The 20,264-nt window shown below is 40.1% G+C and overlaps 1 protein-coding gene across 2 annotated transcripts in view; it reads right to left on the bottom strand.

Annotated features, from left to right (window-relative positions):
• Positions 1-2,902: 2,902 nt before the first annotated feature.
• The window catches only part of aatf (apoptosis antagonizing transcription factor), a 116,539-nt gene continuing 99,177 nt past the window's right edge, over positions 2,903-20,264 (bottom strand). The window contains exon 12 of one of the 2 annotated variants that reach the window (XM_043718472.2): positions 2,903-3,636. In XM_043718472.2, coding sequence (XP_043574407.2) covers positions 3,552-3,636 — 85 coding nt within the window. In that variant the 3' untranslated portion in view covers positions 2,903-3,551. Of the gene's footprint in view, positions 3,637-8,406; positions 8,531-20,264 lie in introns of those variants that run through there. The other variant, XM_087977364.1, reaches the window with a different exon arrangement.

A 20,264-nucleotide genomic window follows, 5' to 3' on the forward strand; every position in this document is an offset into this window, starting at 1 on the left:
AGAAAGTTTTTCCAGCTGGCGGGATGGTCCTGTTCAAGGGAGAATTGGCTGGGATTCTCTACTCATTGAGTGCAGCATCTTCCTTGCCCACATGTGCGAGTATTCGTTTTAATGTTGGACCTAAGTTCAATATATGGAAGCAAGATTTGTAATAATAATTGTAAGCTCTAAAGAGGATCCCACTGTATTGCATGGAATTCATTTTCTGAATCCACGTTTAGTCATGTATTGTTTTTAATTAGTAAATTCTTTCTGTGAAAATACACAAACTAGTTTTATCCAGACATACTAAGTAGCATACTAAGTAACCTTTGGAATCAGGCATGCAACATTGTTAGGGCTGGAATCCTTTGACATGCTCCTAGTGCCAGTATGGGTGTACTCTGCCAATAATGAACAAGGAGAGGGTTCATTGAGGTCAGTTATTCCTGATTTGTGCAAATGGGAAGTTTGCCAATGCTCTGGTCCTGCTAATTCAGAACTGCAATTGGACAATCTTCCTTGTTCTTCACTTTGTAGTGGTAGGCTTATTTAATCATCAAAAAATTTAGACTGGCATCTTCATTGAGAGCCCACCTGTTTTGTTCCCGAAGGTAGCTAATATCACTGTATGCCCTATAGACATACAGTTAATTACAACTACAAACCTAGTCGTTGCAAATGAACAGGGCCCTGTCAGGCTGACAGAAAAAGATTACATTTAAAAGAAACATTTTTCCCTTGGTGGCATTAGTTAATTTATTGTTTTAATACATTGCTTTTCCAAAACAACACTCAGACTTTCTTCCAAACAGATTAATCCTAAAGTCTGGAAGTTTTCCAGTCTGGCTTGTTTTCTGTGGATTTAATTAAATTAATTACCGCATTTACTGGGCACAGCCATAAAGCTGCTTTATTGTTCCTGTGAGTTGGCCTTCATAGTCAGTTTGATAGCATCAAAAAACAAATTACAAACCGTTTTGTACTGAGGTTGTCAAGCAGGCTTTATTTTAAATAATACTCTGATATAGCTGTAGCTCACAATGGTAAAAATAATAGCAGAGAAAATGTGAGTTTGATCTATTACTCCAGTTACTATATTATCTCTCCATTTTGATCATTTCTCCTTGTTAACCCCAGCCAAAAGTGCTAATTTGAAGGAAAATACATTTTTCATGAATGGGCCTCAGGTAATGGTACATGGTGGGAATTAACAGACCCAACTGCGTAATAAAGTAAAAGATAGTACAGAATGCCAGCAGTTCTGAAGAACTTCAGAGGATCATCTTCAGAAAAAAAATGAAACCAATGGGTAATTAAAAGCTTGGTCAAAGATAGGAGTTCAGGCATGTTTTAAGAGGAGAGAGCACTGAAGAATTTTAGGAGAGCAACTGCAGAGATTCAGGCTTCCACTGCTGGGGAGAAGGAAGTGGTGACATGAGACCAGAGTTGGTCTCACCATAGCTTCACAAAGATTGGAGTTTTATACTAACCTGTCCTCAGAGAGCTGTATTGGGACTGTTATTTATATTGCCTCCTTTTAGGCAGGTGAAATGACGTTTATCCCATTGGTTTTGATTGCATTCTAAACCAAGTCTAATTCTAATCGAGCTTCATTGTAGCATTCAATCTCATTTACAGAATATGGCAAGCCACAAGTTGGATCTATACACTTTCACACCTCCTTTCTAAACCATTGTATTATCCATCAGGTTTAAAGCTTTACAATTTCCCTCCAAGTAATCTTTCTATTTGATTTCCAGTTGTCTCCTCGCCAAACTTGAAACTAAGATTCAAACATCAGGAGGAACAATGAAGAATGCAGAGAGTGATAAATATCAGATTTAAGACAATACCTTAATTACACTTTTACTAGATTACCCAGTTGCTCTTGTTACTGCTTATTCTGTTTTGCAACTTTCTCCTTTTTACTGTTGACTTTCTATTGTTCTTTTCAGCAGCATTTATGGAGTGACAGAATTAACATCTTTTATCTGATGTCTTCTAAACGGAAGATAATGAAAAAAGGGTGAGAAGGAACAAGTGGGTCAGAAGGAAAGTTCAGTGGAAGATTTGAGGGCAAGGAAGATCACAAGTGTCACTGAACAAAAGACAAAGGGATAGGTTTTAGTTGGAGAGAGGAGAGATTGATCAGGGTTAAGGTGGCAACAGCTCTGTAGTTCTATTCTCTTTGACTGTTGGAAAGTGATAGTGCAATTCATTGCACTATCACATTTCCATTGCATGATTTAACTCCCTTGAAAATAGTTACATTTGTGCACTCTTAAAGTTGGAGAGTTCTGAAGGGGGAGTTTTTCCATCTTCAAACATTTTACAGGATAAGTACATGAGGTTTTCATGTATGCAAAATCTACCAGCTTTGAAGACCACAGCTGAAAGTACATTTGTGCCTGGTCTAGGTGAATTTCTGTTCAATTGTAACCCCAAGGATGCCACTGAATGCCCAATGTAAATGATTTCATTCTCCAGAAGATGTTTCTTGCCATTTAACAGCACAAGTCTGAATGTTGCCTAGGGCTTTCACCATGTGACCCTGGGACTGCTGTTAATTGAAGAGTTGTGAATACTTAAGACGACTGCAATCATTAGTAAACACTCTTCCTTCTAACCTTGTGATTGAAGGAGCATCACTGATGCAACAGCTGGAAATGGTTGGATCTTGGATATTGCACAGAGGGACACTTGCAGCAATGTCTGGAGATGATATACCTCCAAAAAACTGTTACCTTTTGTGCTACATAGATTGCTAGCTAGTGGAGAACTTTGCCCTTGGTCCTCTGTATTTCAAATTTACTTAGGCTTCTTGAAATCATACTCTTGTAAAGGTTTATTTTTAAAATTAATATTTGTAGAAAGATATTTTACCAATGAAACAAACTGCAGACTGTTATAAAAAAGACAACCTGGTGAAATGAAGCCTTTATTACAAACAAAACATCCAATTAATGGCAGATTCAACAATGCACTAAAATGAACTTGTGCAAAGCTTACTTTATTTCCAGCTTCTTTTAACATCAATACACCTTATTCAATCATTTCCATCATGAGATAGTGGTACTTTAAATGCAAGACATAAATTTTGCTTTTCTATAAACTTTGTTCTGATCTTTTAAAGATCAGCTTTCCTGTATATGAAAAATTTCATGATTAAAAAAGTCACTCCAACTAGCCTTAAATATTTTTTGTAATAAATGTATATTCAGAACAGCAATAATTGCCACGAGGAAAAAGGCAAAAATGATTAGAATTTTGGGAAGCGCACTATTCTCTTACAGAAGAGAACACAGGTGACTAGATAAGTGTTTCAAACTGCCATAACCTCTATCCCAATTATCCTTGTCCAGTCATCCACTGCAAAAACAAACCATTGAACATGGTAAAAATTGCCAATATACAGATTGTAAGTTGGGCACAAACTGGTAATAAACCTTGTGACTTCTATATGTAAAACAAAACTTTCTAGCCAGAATAGAATTTAAAAGGGAAGGCGGTATCGTCCTGTCTTGTAGAAAAATGGACAAGTCAAAGGCCCACTTTCTTTTCTGCTATAATCAATGTCCAAAGACCAGTGGTGATGAGTACTGCATGGCTTCAGCTTGCTCGATTTTTCCAAACAGAGATCTGTACAGTTCTGACCTGCATTGGAGGAAAATAAAACTATAAGAATATTTGGTTTCTGTTGAAGCGGTGCAAGTCTATTTTTAGTTAACCTAATGCAGCTTGGTTCAGGAGTCTTCTAATTCATAACACTTCAAACAATATAATCATATAAAGATAATCTTTTGGATTAGTTTTAGAATGATTAATGTCATACACAATTCAAAGAGAACAGCCAGGAGATCTTGCTGAGGACAATGAGACAAGATTACCATGGTTGTGTTGTCAGTGTGGAGATAAAGTCCTTAAAGTATTAACAGCTTGATCTCAAGCGATCCCACAATATTGAAATTCCAACAACGACTTTTAGTTTTGCTCTGACTGCTAAAAATTGGTCACCAAAAAAAATGTCAGTTTTCTAATGCGTGTGTTGGTCTATTAAATAAGGTCTGTATGCAGAGCATGCCAAGATAAGCTGCCCGATTCTCCAACTGTAACATGAATGTTGTTCACGGTAACATTGCAGAGTTCACTCCTAAGATTCTAAGCATAGATTTTAAATTTAGTCAGAATGATCCACTTTGAGGGTAAGTTCTCATTACCTTTCCATAACCAAAGCTTTTGAAACAAGAACGACAGTGCACCTCAACAGCTCTGAATTGTAGCAATATTGCCTGGAGAGTCTAGGCTTTCAAAGAACCAGGTTTATTTTTGTTAATGAATGACAAGTTTTAATAAATCACCAGTGATCACCCATTTAAGACATGATCTGAATTTCAGCTACATTGCAACGTTTTGATTTTCATTCTGCATCACCAGTTCTTCATGAAAGTATGATGATATACTGCGAAAGCCACTTATATCATTGATCTATTAGAGGTAGTGAAGAAATTCCAATTCTAAAATTACAAATTTCCATTTACAGCTTGCCAATCTTAAGCATGTTTAGATTAGATTAGATTACAGTGTGGAAACAGGCCCTTCGGCCCAACAAGTCCACACCGACCCGCCTAAGTGCAACCCACCCACACCCCTCCATTTACCCCTTACCTAACACTACGGGCAATTTAGCATAGCCAATTCACCTGACCTGCACACCTTTGGACTGTGGGAGGAAACCGGAGCACCCGGAGGAAACCCACGCAGACACAGGGAGAACGTGCAAACTCCACACAGTCAGTCGCCTGAGGCGGGAACTGAACCCGGGTCTCTGGCGCTGTGAGGCAGCAGTGCTAACCACTGTGCCACCGTGCCGCCCATTGCCACCGTGCCACCCACCGTGTCTAGATAGATTTCTGTTACCACCTGGGCTGAAGTATCAACCGGACAGAATGTAGAAAGGAATTCTGGAAAATAGCATTTCACACAGGTAACAGAACCCTCAGTCAAAATGGCTGGAAGGAAATGATAGGTTGGCAACTTACAGGCCTGTGGATTGACCCTTTCAGATTTCCATTTTTGCACACTAAGGGTGATAAATCTGGAGCCAACCAGAAGGGCAGACAGATAGAGGGAGAGACCAATTGGAAAAGGGCAAGAAAAGCAAGGTAAACCTATTATAAGATAGGTAAAAACAATGTCTGTAGATGCTGGAAACCAGATTTTGGATTAGTGGTGCTGGAAGAGCACAGCAGCTCAGGCAGTATCCTACTTCCAATTCACTTGTGGGAGATTGGTGTTGCTTTCTGGCCAACACTTATTGCCCATTCCTAGTTGCCGTTGGTGGTGGTGGTGGTGAGCTGCCAGTGAAGGAAGTGATATATTTCCACGTCAGAATGGTGAATGGCTTGGAAGGGAACTTACAGCTGGTGATTTTTCCATCATCTCCCCTCTATAACAAGGGCATGAGATGCAAGTTCTATAGCCCATCTTTGCTACTGAGCGTCGGTGATGAATGGAGTGGATGCTTGTGGATTTGGTGTCGATCAAATGGGTTGCTTTGTCTGTCAAGCTTCTTAAAGTCATACAGCACAGAAACAGACCCTTCAGTCCAATCAGTCCATGCTGACCATAATCCCTATCTCAACTAGTCTCACCTGCCTGCACTTGGCCCATATTCCTGTAAACATTTCTTATTCATGTACTTACCCAAATAATTTTTAAATGGTGGAACTGTACCCTCGTACACCACTTCCACTGGAAGTTCATTCCACACATGAACCACTGTGTAAAAAACATGCCCCTTTTTATTCAAAAACCTCTCTCATTTTAAAAATATGCTACCTAGTCTTGAAATCCTCACACCTGGGAAAACGACATCTGGAACTTACCTTATCTAAAGTCCTTTGTAAACCTCCATAAAGTCACCCCTCAAGCTCCTACACTCCAGTGAAAATAATCCCAGCCTCTCCAGATTTTTTATCCAATTGACAAGCTCATCCTGAATCCCATGTGATATAACTTTACTAATTACCATATGGCTTTACTAAAACCTCCAAATAAACAATGTCTACTGCTCTTCCAACATCAATTTTCACGGTTATTTCCTCAAACAAATCTCAAGTTCGAGAGACAATTCCCCTCACACAAAATCATGCTGACTACCCCTAAATCATTCCTTGCCTCTCCGAATGCATATAAATCCTATCTTTCAGGATAACTTCCAACAACTTACCCACGACTGAAATCAGACTCACCAGTCTATAGTTCAGAGGCTTCACCTTACATCCCTCCTTAAACAAAGGCACAGCATTAGTCACTGTCCAGTCATCTGGCACCTCACCCGTAGTTACAGATGATACAAATATTTGTGAAAGGAAAACTTTCTGCCTGATTGGATTCTGAAGATTATCCCAGTCTTCAGCAGCTTCAACAGAATCACAGTACAGTCCGGTGAGCTCCCAGCATGTTCTCACCCTCTTCTCTCACTCTCATACAGATATGAACACATCTTCACATACTGTATATTCCCTCTCTATTTGCTTCTCCCTCACACCTGTGCCCACATTCTCTCCCCCAATCTTCCAACTCCCTTTTTCTCCCACCCACCCTCTTCACATATCCCACTCCATCCATCCCACAACATTCTCTCCCTTTCATATTTTCTATGTTCCTCCCATCCTCTTATGCGTGCGCTCTCATTCTCTCTCCCCCTGCCACAGTAGGGAGTACATTCTTGAATGTTGTTGGAGCTGCACCCATCCAGGCAAGTGAGGAGTATTCTATCACCCTCCTGATTTCTGCCTTGTAGATGGAGGACAGGCTTTCGGGAGTCTGCAAGTTTCTGCAAACAAACTATCCATTATGCAGGTACTAATTCCCTTGCTTTCATCAAACTTATCAAAATATTAGAGGTAGTCAAAAGTGCAAACTTGCACTTGCAAAGCACCACCATGCTAGAAGCAGGTGCTAACACATACTTGCTCAAGTCCTGCGTGTAATTTTTGGCACCACCAGCGTAGCACAGCTGGACACAAACAAAAAACCAACATAATCACTACGTGGACTTCAAGCAGACACACAATTTTAATTAGGGTCAACTTCCCTTTGCAGAATTCAACAGAACAAACCAGATTACTCCTTATGGGGATGGTAATAAGGGAAAAACAATCTCCTGTCAGTAACTGACACTAATTGCCTTTGTTCTGGTATAGACCAAAGTAAAGACAAATTTCTCTCAAGAAATAAGAGGCCTTCATATTATAGTTGTATCTACTGAGACCACGACTGAACTTGCTTTCTGTCCTCAGGTATTGTCCGCTTCCCATAAGTGAAGATGATATTTTCAGATAATTGCAGTTTGAAATGAACCATGGGGATTTTAAGTGGCCTTCTAAATATCTTAAGCATTTTTTGAATATAACTGCAGAGTATAATTACAAAGGCTGCAGCTGTTCTTAGCAACTTTTTGCTATTCTAGATTGGAAAACCGTAGCTACTGCAGCATGTCAACAGCATGGAGTCTGAACACAATAAACAAGAAAAGCTTTTTGCTAAAAAAATGGAATCTCATTTTATGAAGCTATTCATTATTGATGCGACTTCTTTTCAATTCATCAAGTTCACCAAGAACCTTGTCAAATGAAATATCAAATATTCTAAAGGTGCACCGTGAGTGACTAACATGTTTGGAGGCAATCATGTATTTTCTAGAGGCATGTCCCTTTTAGTCAAGTCCTTCAAGTGGGGAAACTAGATGGTGTATTTTAATAGGACAGACAAAACCACACAGGCATTGGAAAGATTGGCAGAATTCAATCAGACAAATAATAAGATATCATTTCAGCTCGATAATAACAATATTTCAAAGACAAAGGAAGTAAGCCTGAAATGAGATTCCAGTTACTACTGGCCATTCAACAGTGTACTCTGTAGAGTTCTTTGTGATTTATTCTTGGGTTGCTTGTCTTTATACAGCATTTTGTTATTGACATAAAGAAATGTAGAAGAAGTAATGTCACTGGACTAGCATGGACGAGTTGGACTGAAGGATCTGTTTCCGTGCTGTATGACACAGCAGATGGTGGAATTTGAATTTGACTGAAAGTCAAAAATTAAAAGTTAAAATGTCCTGTCCCACAGGACAGGTCCACCAGAGGTGGCAGCACTGTGGTACATGTATTGGATAGCCCTGCGATTCTTCAGGTTGATTCAACAAAGTCTCATCAGGTCAAGCATGAGCAAGGAAAAGTCTCCAATTTCCACCTACAGTCTCACCTCAGCAGATGAATCAATACTCATCCAAGTTGAGCATTACTTGGTGAAGAATTGTGATAGCACTAGTTGGCAAGGATGCAGAATGAAATCCCCCACTCAGAGTAAATATCATCAACAGGACCAGGGAATAAAGGAATCAACAAGGAGGAAAAGTTGACGACCTCATTTTCAATCTACCTGCAATGGATGACAGTAGCATTGGAATATCAACCACAGTCTTTGCAGAAATAAAATGCCATCTTCATATTGAGGATATCCTTCATTATGTTGTGTGGCTCTACATCAGGGTTAAACGGGATAAATTTTAAAACAAATTTAGTAACTTAAGACTGGGCATCCACTGGGGTCAACAGGACCCACAAGATCAGTAGCAACAGAAATTCAATCACAGGTTGCAACCTCATGGCCCAGCATATCTCCCATTCCACTATTAGCGTCAAATCGGGATCAACCGCTGTTCAATAAAGAGTACAGGATGGCATGTTAGGAACAGCACTAGGCATATCTAAAATTGAGGTCACAACCAGGTAAAATTACCAAAACAGGATAACTTGTCTGTCAAGCAGCATAAGCAGTAAGTGATAGGCAGAGCTAAGTGATCCCATAACCCAAACAGAAGGGATCTAAGTCTGCAGTTCTGCCACATTCACTTATGAATAGATGGGCAATTAAACAACTGACTTGACGAGAAGGCTCCACAAATATCACTGTCCTCAATTACGGGGAAGCCCAGCACATAAGGCTGAAACATTTGCCAGAACTGCAAAGTGAACGATTTACCTCAGCTTTCTCCAAAGGTCCCAGCATCTCAGGTAGCAGCCTTCAGCCAATTCATCTACGTGATAGCAAGAAACAGTTGAAGGTTCTGTATCATGTAAAAAACCATGGGTCCTGACAATATTCTGTCAATAGACTCAAGACCTACGTTCCAGAACTTGCACCAGCTATAGCCAAACTGTTCCAGTACAGCTACAACACTGGCAAGTGCACATTAATGTGAAAAAATACCCAGGTATGTGCTGTAAACAAAAAGTAGGCCGAATCCAATTTGGCCAATTAATGTCTCATCAGTTTATTCTTCATTATCAGTAAAGTGATGGAAGGGGTCACCCACAGTGCTAACAAACAGTACTTGATCAGAAATAAGCTACTTATTGCATTCAGTGTGGGCTTTGCCAGGACCACTCAGCTTCTGATCTTGGTCCAAACATGAACAATAGAGCTGATTCCCAGAGGTGAAGTGAAAGCAATTGCCCTTTAATATCAAATCCACATTTCACTATGTGTGGCATCAAGAAGCCCTAGCCAAAGTAGAATCAACAAGAACAGTAGGAAAACTTTCCATTAGTTGGAGCTCTACCAAGCAGAAAGGAAGATGATTGTTGGAGGTCAGGCATCTCAACTCCAGTACAGAGGAACCTTGATTACCTGAATGAGATGGGAGGGCTCTCCTCTGAGTTTCGGAGTTTTTGGAAGCTTCCTTTTTCCTCACTCTGCCTGCCTTGCTCCCTCTCTCTGTCTCAGGGTTTGTTTCTGAGCAGACACACACACACGTGTGTAAGGGAACTGCAGCTTTGCTGAAGCCTGTCACATCTTCTCCCCCCTCCAACACACACATCAGTTCAATGGCGTTGACACAGCGAGCACTTGCTAAGTCCACTCCCCGTTCAGGAGACTAGGCAGCAGCACACCACGCAGGAGACCCTGCTTACCAAACCTCCCCCCCCATCCCCACACACACACACACGTTTTACTGCAATTTTTGACAGGTTCTACCTCTGCCCTGTGCAGGAAAATGTTGGAGAAATTATGTGGGGAAGGGGGGGGGGGGGGGGGGGAGGGGAGAGGAAAAAGAGGGGTTTAAGGTACACTGTTTAGGGTACACTCCTTGTAGAGCTCCAGGGAATGTGTGGGGGGAAAGAGAGAGAAGGCGGGAGGTCAGTCATTTGGAGACAGTGCCTGGGCTCCCATCGATGTCAAGGACTGTTCTCGGCAGCATTTCAGTAAGCCAGGTTCATTTTTGATCATTGTAAACAAAAGGTGCGATCAGTGTTGAAACAATTTTCCCAAATACTCATGCTGTCTTAGCAACATTAGTTCCTTACTTGGCTATGATGCCAAAAACACTTATACTTTTCATAAAATATGTTTATAGCTTCATCACATCAGTATAATATTAGACTACAGAAAGGCTGAATTTGATTCCCCAGTCACAGTTGGGATGATGCCACACAGCAGGAATCCTGACATGATGCTTTCCTTCCCTAATTCCAGAGACCCAATTGTCACAGCCATACCACTGTTTTGATTCAGATCAACTAGTTCAACATGCAACAAATGAAATGTTACAGTTGAATCATTGAGGCACCTACTGAGTGTTCATGGCTCTCAATACTCAATGAGTTGCCTGTACAATAATGACAAATCCTGTGAACAAAAATTGGAGGCTCTTCAAATATAGTTGGACTGCCTTCTTGCTTATTACATATCCTTTTACATTTTTATCCACTGTACTGTGTTCCCTTGGATGACTGTTGCACACTGGATCTGATGACATCATTTAACAAAAGCCATTTTAAATTAAACACACTAGAGTTTCAAAGGTTGGATACTGGGAATGCCATTCTCTATTAAATCAACAATCCTATTCTTACAAGACAGCCACATCAATGTAGTAAGTTACCTCAGAATCAGCATGCAGAAAATGGAACTTATTGGTTGTTACCTGTGAAGATAATGGTGCTCAGAGAGGTGTTGCCAATTTAGACATTTATTTTCCTCTTGATATAGCATTCAAACTTTTGGAAGTGGCAAAGTCCACTTTCAGAACTGTACGCTGGAACTGTACTTGCAGAAGTGCACTATGGATTAATTTGCAAGTGTATATAACTAAGCCAAATTGATATTAAAGGGTAACAAAAGCCCACTGTCCAAAATTGTGAATTGTGTTTATAAGGGTCAGCTGAATGTGATCAGTGACTTTGTAAAAATTGATCACAAAGTTTTATTTTTCTGTCTGGATGAGCAAAGGAATGTTGGAAATCTACAGGAATCTCCAGAAATCTATTAATTGTATGCAGTCGGCTTTTGTCAATTTTTCATGTCAGTGCAGCATGATTAGTTGCACTCAGATCACAGGTGTAAGCCCACTGGAAGATATCAACGTGCAATCTGGGCTGATCGCCAGTGCAAAGATAGATATTTAAGAAAAGCAAGCTTTCTCCATGTCAACAACCCTATCTCAATCAGTGCGACAAATATCATCTACCTTAATGGCTGTACATTAAGTGGTCATTTTTATTTTATCCATTCTTGGAATTTGGGCTTGACCAGCAACTATTGCCCATCTTTAATTACCCTAGAGAAAGTGGTGATCTGTCTTCTGAGCCACTGCAGTTTTGTTGTGTAGGGCTATCCCAGTATTTTTAGGAAAGGATCTCCAGATATTGAACTAGTGACACTGAAGATGGCAATATAGTTCCAACTCAGGGTGGTATAGACCTTGCAGGGCAGTAGTTATCAAGCCTTTGACCTTTTAGGCAGATTTGTACGTTCCTATCAAAGAAAGCTTGGTGAGTCACTGCGGTGTATCTTGTATATGGTACACAACACTGCAACTGTGCTTTGGTGGCAAGGAGAGTGAATCCTGAAGATGACGGATGAAGTGCCACTCAAGTAAATGCTTGGTCCCACATGGTGCCAAGCTTTTATAGAGTATTAGAACTGCATCCATCCAGCTAAGTGGACAGTATTCTATCAAACTCCTGACTTGTAAGTTATAGATGGTGGAGACAAGGATGACTTACCACAGAATTCCTATGCTCTGACCTGCTGTTATAGCACATTATTTATACAGCTAGTCCAGTTTAATGAGTTTCTGATCAATGGTAACCCTCCACAATGTTGACAGTACGGGATTCAGCAATGGTAATGTCATTGCAAGTTATGGGACGATGGTAAGATTCTATCTTGTTGGAGTTGGTAATTGTTGGGTATTTGCATTGCAAAGACAAGAGTGATTGCAAGTCAAAACAAAAATAGGAAGTGACTGGACATAAAGCATATTCAAGTATCCCAAGGAAATGAAAGTTGCAGTAAAAATTAAACTTCTGTCAGCAAAATCAGCACAACAAATGGAAAACTTGGAAAAGGAGTTATGCAGGTAGTTTCTGTCCAAACAAAGCCAGAAAATAGCAAATGTTCCAGACATACGTTCCCTGTATTGAAAAGTCAAGCTCCAGGACAAAGTGGCACAGTGTACTCTGAAGACTTAGTATCACTTTCGGTAATTGTTGACGATGAGCATTCAAACACTTTAAATGGATAGAACATGGCTTAATTACACAAGTAGATAACTTCAAAAAAAAGTTCTCATGCTCAGAGTGCTACCTCAGACCCAAACTGAAACATCCTTTTGACATGCTTGATCTAGTTTTTTTTTAAATGGGACATTGGCATTGCTGGCTGGCCATCATCTACTGCCTGTAATTGCCCTCGAGAAGGTGGTGGCGAGCTGCCTTCTTGAACGGTTTCCCAGTTAGCAAATGGAGTAATTTGTAGGAGAACATGCAGTTCCTATGTATCTGCTACCCTTTTACTTCTTGATGGAAGTGGTCATGGGTCAAGTGCTGTCTTAGGATCTTTGGTGAATTTCTGCAGTGCATCTTGTAGATCGTAGCTGCAGTATGTACTCAGCATCAGTGGAAGGGGGTGTGAACACTTGTGCATGTGATGCCAATCAAGTGGGTCGCTTTGTCCTGAACAGTTTGAAGCTTCTTGAGTACTGATGGGGCTGCACCCATTCAGGCAAGTGACGAATATTCCATCACAATCCTGACTTCTGCCTTGTCGATGGTGGATACGCTCTGGGGAGTCAGGGGATGAGCTACTTGTCACAGTAATCCAAACCACTGACTTGCTGTTGTAGCCACTGTGTTTATGTGGCAAGTTCAGTTGAGTTTCTGGTCAATGGTAAACCCAAGGATGTTGACATTTAATGTCAAGGGACACTGGTTAGATTTTGTCTTATTGGAGATCATCATCACGAGGATTGCACAAATGTTTTTGCCACTTTTCAGCCCAAGCCTAGATATTGTACAGATCATACTGCATTTGAATATGGACTGCTTCAATATCTGAAGAGTTGCAAATGGTGCTGAACATATGCAATCATCAACCAACATCCCCATTTCTGACCTGATGGTGGAGGCAAGGTAGTTGGCCAGAGGACACCACCCCAAGGAACTCCTACAGAGATGTCCTGGAACTGAAATGACTGACCTCATAAATCACAACCATCTCCTGTTTTGCCAGAGCCCCACAAAATATTTTAAGAAGGTAGTCTATTTTATCTTAAAGGCAGATGTGAAGTTGATATTCCAGGTGTGACACAGCTGGTCAAACCACTCTAAGCAAACAGAATTTATTTAAACGTTACAGTTGAAATACAAACAAAAGAAAACGGAATTTAGAATAACTTAACCGAATCGATACACCAATTTAACAAAGGAACTGTTCTAATCCCATCCCAAGCCATAAACACACCTCTTGGCAAGAAGGTAAATTGAAACACAGATTCTTACAGGCAGGAGGGAACAAGATCCAAAGAGATTTCAGAGAGAAAGTCAGTCAGGAACCATTTGCTCAAGCTGCAACCTTTCCTGGACTCCAACATCTTGTGACTGCCACAGCTAAACCAAACTAGAAAAAAATCTGAACTAGGAGAACTGGCCATCTCCCCTGCCATTGTTAAACTAGCTTCTTTCTAGACCCTCTGCCTTTACAACCTCTCTTTTTAAAAAACCCAAGGACAAAATAACCATGTTAAAGTGACAGCATCATCACACTTCCTATGTGCCAGGTAAAGATTCATAGATTCATACAATGCCGAAAAGGCCCTTCAGCCCCAAGACTGTACCGACCACTAAAAGCGCGCTAATCCCAATTTCCTGCGCTTGTCCCATATCCTTGAATGTTATGCTATTTGAAATACTCATCCAAATTTTTTAAAAATAGGTTGTAAGCTTTTCAGCCTCTAGTACCTTCCCAGGCAGCACTTCCCAGATTCCCACTGCCACTCAGTGAAAATACTATTTCCCAAATTCCCTCTGAAATTCCTGCCCCTTGCTCTAAAACTATGCCCTCTTGTGATTAACCCCTCAACCAAGGGGAATAGCTTCTCTCTTTTCACCTTTTCACCCTATCCATACCTCTCACAATCTTATACACCTCAACCATATCTCCCTTCGGTCTTCTCTGTTCTAAAGAAAACAATCCAAGTCTATCTAGTCTCTCCTTACAGCTCAATTTCTCAATCCCAGCCAACATCATGGTGAAGCTCCTCTATACCCCCTCTAATGCTATCACACCCTCTCTGTAGTGAGGTGACCAGAACTTCAGTGTTCCTGCCGAGGCCTGACCAACACTCTGTACAACACCAAAATTACCTCCTTGCTCTGATACTCTATGCCACAACTGATGAAAGCAAGCGTCCCATATGTCGCCTTAACTACCCTATTCAAGTGCTCTGCAAATTCAGGATCTGTAAATAATTACTCCAAGATCCCACTGTTCCTCTAAGCTACCAAGATCCTGCCAGTCATGGCATACGCCCTCATTTTGTTTCTTCTTTCAAAGTATATCACCTCGTACTTACTGGGAGATTTAATACCATCTGCCACTGGTCTGCCCATCTGCCCAACCCATCTTTTTCACTATTAACCACTCTACCAATGTTAGTGTTGTCTGGAAATTTGCTTAACATTCCCCTCACATTTTTATCTCTACAATTTACGTATATAACAAACAATAAGGGTCACAGTACTGATCCTTGTGGTACACCAGTGGACACTGCCCTCCAGTCACTCAAAACGGCCTTCTACCCTTTGTGTCCTACTACTAAGGTTTGGTTACAAACCAGAGGAGAGTTTGCCCACCCCACACCATCATCATCCTGATGAAGGGCTTTTGCCCAAAATGTCAACTTTCCTACTCCTCAGATGCTGCCTGACCTGCTGTACTTTTCCAGCAACACACACTCAACTCTGATCTCCAGCATCTGCAGCCCTCACTGTACCCTTTCTGGATTAATAATCTAGTGATAATACTCCTAGGCCATTGCCATCCCATCATCGCCTTATTCATCAATTGTCAAGTCACTGTATTCTGAAATCCAAACTCCTTTCCATTAGTGATATATTGTCAATCAAAGCAACTTTCAGAACTGGTCATCCTACTATATAGGAAGTGCTGTGCAGAAATGGGAGTTTGGGAAGTGAATACTGTAGGCAATCTGTTTTGACCCTTCATGCAAGAGTATAGTGTTACTAAATAGGTGCTAAATTTTAAGTAAAGTTCTGGCATAGAGTCATAGAGATGAACAGCATGGAAACAGACCCTTCGGTCCAACCCGTCCATGCCGACCGGATATCCCAACCCAATCTAGTCCCACCTGCCAGCGCCCGGCTATGCCCTCTAGTTCTGGACTCCCCGACCCCAGGGAAAAGACTTTGCCTATTTATCCTATCCATGCCCCTCATAATTTTGTAAACCTCTATAAGATCACCCCTCAGCCTCCGACGCTCCAGGGAAAACAGCCCCAGCATGTTCAGCCTCTCCCTGTAGCTCAGATCCTCCAACCCTGGAAACATCCTTGTAAATCTTGTCTCAACCCTTTCAAGTTTCACAACATCTTTCCGATAGGAAGGAGCATGCAATATTCCAACAGTGGCCTAACCAATGTCTTGTACAGCTGCAACATGACTTCCCAACTCCTGTACTCAATACTCTGACCAATAAAGGAAAGCATACCAAACGCCTTCTTCACTATCCTATCTACCTGCGACTCCACTTTCAAGGAGCTATGAACCTGCACTCCAGGCTCTCTTTGTTCAAAAACACTCCCTGGGACCTTACCATTACTTTGCAAGGAGACAAGGTACAAAGAAAGAGGTAAAAACAATGACTGCAGATGCTGGAAACCAATTTCTGGATTAGTGGTGCTGGAAGAGCACAGCAAAGAAAGGTACAAAGGTACAAAGAAAACTTTATAAAGCAGCCCAGCAAGCAACTTCCAAATACTGGTCACATTTCTGGTAGGAATCTCTTGAGTTCAAAGTGTTATAAACCTAATTTACAAAAATAGATTTAGTTTTAAGAAATTGCATTTTAAGTTGTATTTTCTCTCAGTCATCCATTTTGGTAGTCACCTCCACAGATATAGTCAATGGTACATTTGCCTGATAAAGCCAAGGGCAAAATTACATAATGCTGGGAGATAACTGCACGGTCAGTTTTCTCTCCCTCACTGGAATGACTTCACAGACCTGTCCCCTTGAGGAGGGCTGAATATTAATAATCAGCTGACATCAATTCTAGTTCAGGTCTCCACATTGATAGCTGAGACACTGTCATACTGAACTATTAGATTTCTTAGCAATTCAGAGAACTTCTGCACGATCCACGTTTAAAGAAAATCAATGTACTTTTCCCAAATGTAGTATTGAGAAATGATTTCAAGTTTATTATCAGTGTGATTTATCCACACTTGACATTTTTAACATTGGTGTCAGGACAAGACTGAAGCCCATGCCACAGATATAAAACAACACTGACTGTGCAACCCATCTTTTTAATCATTACGGGTTTGGGAAAAAAAAACATGAATTCTTCATAGCTACAGTTTTAAGCTTAAAGTAATTACAGTAAGGAACAGTTACAGCAGGCTAGGCAGGGCAGCCTAGGCAGATCAATGGTCTTCTGCCCGAAACATTACCAGGTCAGTATGTTCAATTCATATGTAATGGACAATTAATTGACAGAGACTTTATGGTATCCGGTAACATTTGGTTGGAATCTCAAATCTTGTTGTGCACGTTAAACAACTGGGGGAGGGGAAGAAGAATGAGGACAAATAATGCGTTTCCCCAGCAGCATGGTAACCCCCTTACTCTCAGGCAAATTTAAAGAACTTCCAGAGGTGGATTAATTTCTGGTGCACGAACAGTCTCGCTGTTAGCACTATTGTGTTTTCTAGCATCAATTGATTGTGATTTACATATAAATTAGACAATTACTATACAAGACCATATTTAGCATATAAAATTAATTTACTATTCTTTCCATTTGTAAATCTCCAACAGACTTTAAGATGATACTTGGTTAGATGGTGGAAGTGGCCTGCAGAACTGAAAACTTAAAAAGACATGAACAATCACATGGCAATTTCTATAATTAAGCCAGTTCAAATATGTTCATCTTTCTAAAATTTAATTAAATAACAACCAGTGACCAATATAAAAATAAAATGTTAGCATAAGATTTTAGTCTAATATTACAAATTGTTTCACAAGCAGTTCACACAAGGATAGATTACATTCAGCATTCGAGGTTATTTCACTTCCTCCTTCTGTAACTGCACTGTTTCTTTTCGCCAAGTACACCATGCAGAAACAGAAACTCATCAATCCTGCAAGTTTAACCTTGTCACTGTTGAAATTCACTAGGGTAAGGGTACATTTTAATACTTTCAGCTCCCTTAAGGCTATGCAAAATGAACCATGATTCTTTGATTTTTCGTATTAAAAGTAGATTTGAGCCAGTGATTTGTAACAGGTTTCCTCCCCTTTAAAGCATTTTTTCAGAATATCATTAGTAGAGGTAAGTGAGGTAAGATACCTCATGGTTGATACAGATTCATATTAAACAGCATATTACCACTACTTCATTGTTAGATTTGGTGCTATTAAGAGTTTTAAAACTTAATATGGGGCAGTGTAAGAGACTGGAATATATATAATAACATAAACCCATTACAAAGATTGCAGTTTAAATCATCACCTCATTTTAGGTTTTGATCGAGTACTGTCAGGTAGAGAAATATTGAATAGAAATTGGAGATGAGGGGGAGAAGACAGGGAAGGACTATCCTGCCTGCAGAGTACAATGGAACTGGCCATGTGGATCCCAAGGATTTCTTCCAGTTGTTACAATTTCCTTTACTTCTCACTGACTGGTCAAAAGGACATTTGGAAATGTTCTTGGAGCACAGTCCTGATACTCTTGCAGTAACAGTGTCAAGGGCTCTGATGGACCCAAGATAAAAAGACCATAATCCCTGGGAAAGTGAGCCCGAGTCACTAACTACCAGAGAGATGAGAAGAGGAAAAAATTATAGAATTACACAATCATAAGTGAAAAAGAAAATCTGGCATGAAGATGGTCTCCAAACATTTTTTTCACAATCTTATTTGACAACATGTATATATAGTTCCTCAGTTACTGATTGTATAATAAAAACATTTACTCATTACATATCCACTTTTACAGATACACAATTTTCCACAATTCTAAAGAAAGATAATTTAACAGTGTTCTTACAACAGGTATAGAACCTCAAACCTGACTGTCCAAAAACTGAATCTGTAAAAACCAGACTTTTTTGAAATGGCATTCTGGTCTAGTCTAGAGCCTGTTTAATTTCAGGTACTGTATTATTAAACATCCGCCAACTCAGTTATTTTCCTGATCATCTTGCACTTCTACCCTTTGTCAAGGGGAGGCAGTAGTGTAGTGGTAATATCACTAGACTGATAATGCACAGCCTTAAACTAATATTCTGACTAGATGTGTTTGAATCCCACCATGGCACAACATAAAATTTGATTTCAATTAAACTAAACTGGAATAAAAGGATGGCTAACAGTGAGCACTTATCCAATGTTGATAGCTATAAAAATCCAACTGGTTCATTAACGTCCTTCAGGAAGGGAAATCTGCCATCGTCACCTGGTCTGGCCTACATGTGACTCCACTCACAGCAATGTGGTCAATTCTTAACTGCCCTCTGGGCAAATAAAGATGGGCAATAAATGCCGCTTCAGCCAATAATATCCAGATTCTGTTGTGGAGCAGAATTATTTTGGCCTTTTCCACCAGGCACATGCCAATCTCTGGATCACTGATGAAATTTGTGGGACTGCCCTCAAAGGATCATCAGGCACTTGGCACTGCTCTTTCATGCCAGTGCAATATCTCTAACAAGGCAGTATTTTGAGCTTAAGGGAGCACTGATAGAAATACTTATTTTTGAATTAACATGGAACTTGATCTCTTTGCTATGTGTTCGAATGCCTTTACTATATTCAGGCACTGTTCAGGTTAAACACGGAAAATCCAAACTCTGGCACAGCATCAGTCAAGAGTTTGTTGGATATGCCATGATCAGATAGAGCAGTCAAATACTTTGAAGGATTTCTCTAAACTTTATTCCAATAATTTAGTGCATTTTTTCAACCAAAGTCTAAAACTAACTAGTCATGTACATAATTTGTTAGAATTACAAAAGAGCACATCACAACCACCAGATGGCAGTATTTAATGGCCTTGCCATTAATTCAGATGGATGCAACACTGCAAAGTACGTGACAAATCTAAGCATCAAATTTGAAGTCCTCCAACACTTAAAACTATGATAAGGAATATGTGAAATAAACTGTTACTTTGTGTGCTTTGTAGTAGGCATACTGAGCAGCATGGTTTCAATTTTAAAATAATATATGATTAATGGCCTTAGAAAATACATAGCAGGGTCCCACAAGGCTCAATAACTGTTTTTGATATACATTAATGAATTGGATTAGGATGCACAGAATAAATATTAAAACCTGTAAATGACAAAAGGTAGAAATGTAGTGAACAGTGAGGAAAATTGATCAAAAACTTCAAAAGCAAATAGACAAGCTGGTGGAAAGAGCATGTACCAGATGAAATTCAGGAGAGAAATGTGAGGTGACCAATGGGTAGGAGGAATAAGGACAGCCAATGCAAGCTAAATATTTATATCTGAAGCTAAGTATTCATTGTTGGGCCCCCATCAAATTCTCACAAGCATCACAATAAAGCTTGATGCTGCTCCCAATGCATTTTCCTGTTAAGAAACACTGGCTATCCCTGAAATACCTTAGAGTTTTCCTCTCAAACCCAGACGATACAATTTCTAATCTGACTATCAC

The sequence above is a fragment of the Chiloscyllium plagiosum genome, unplaced genomic scaffold (genome assembly GCF_037043375.1).
Source record: "Chiloscyllium plagiosum isolate Xiang-an unplaced genomic scaffold, Cpla_swu_hap1 HiC_scaffold_31, whole genome shotgun sequence".
Lineage (NCBI taxonomy): Eukaryota > Metazoa > Chordata > Chondrichthyes > Orectolobiformes > Hemiscylliidae > Chiloscyllium > Chiloscyllium plagiosum.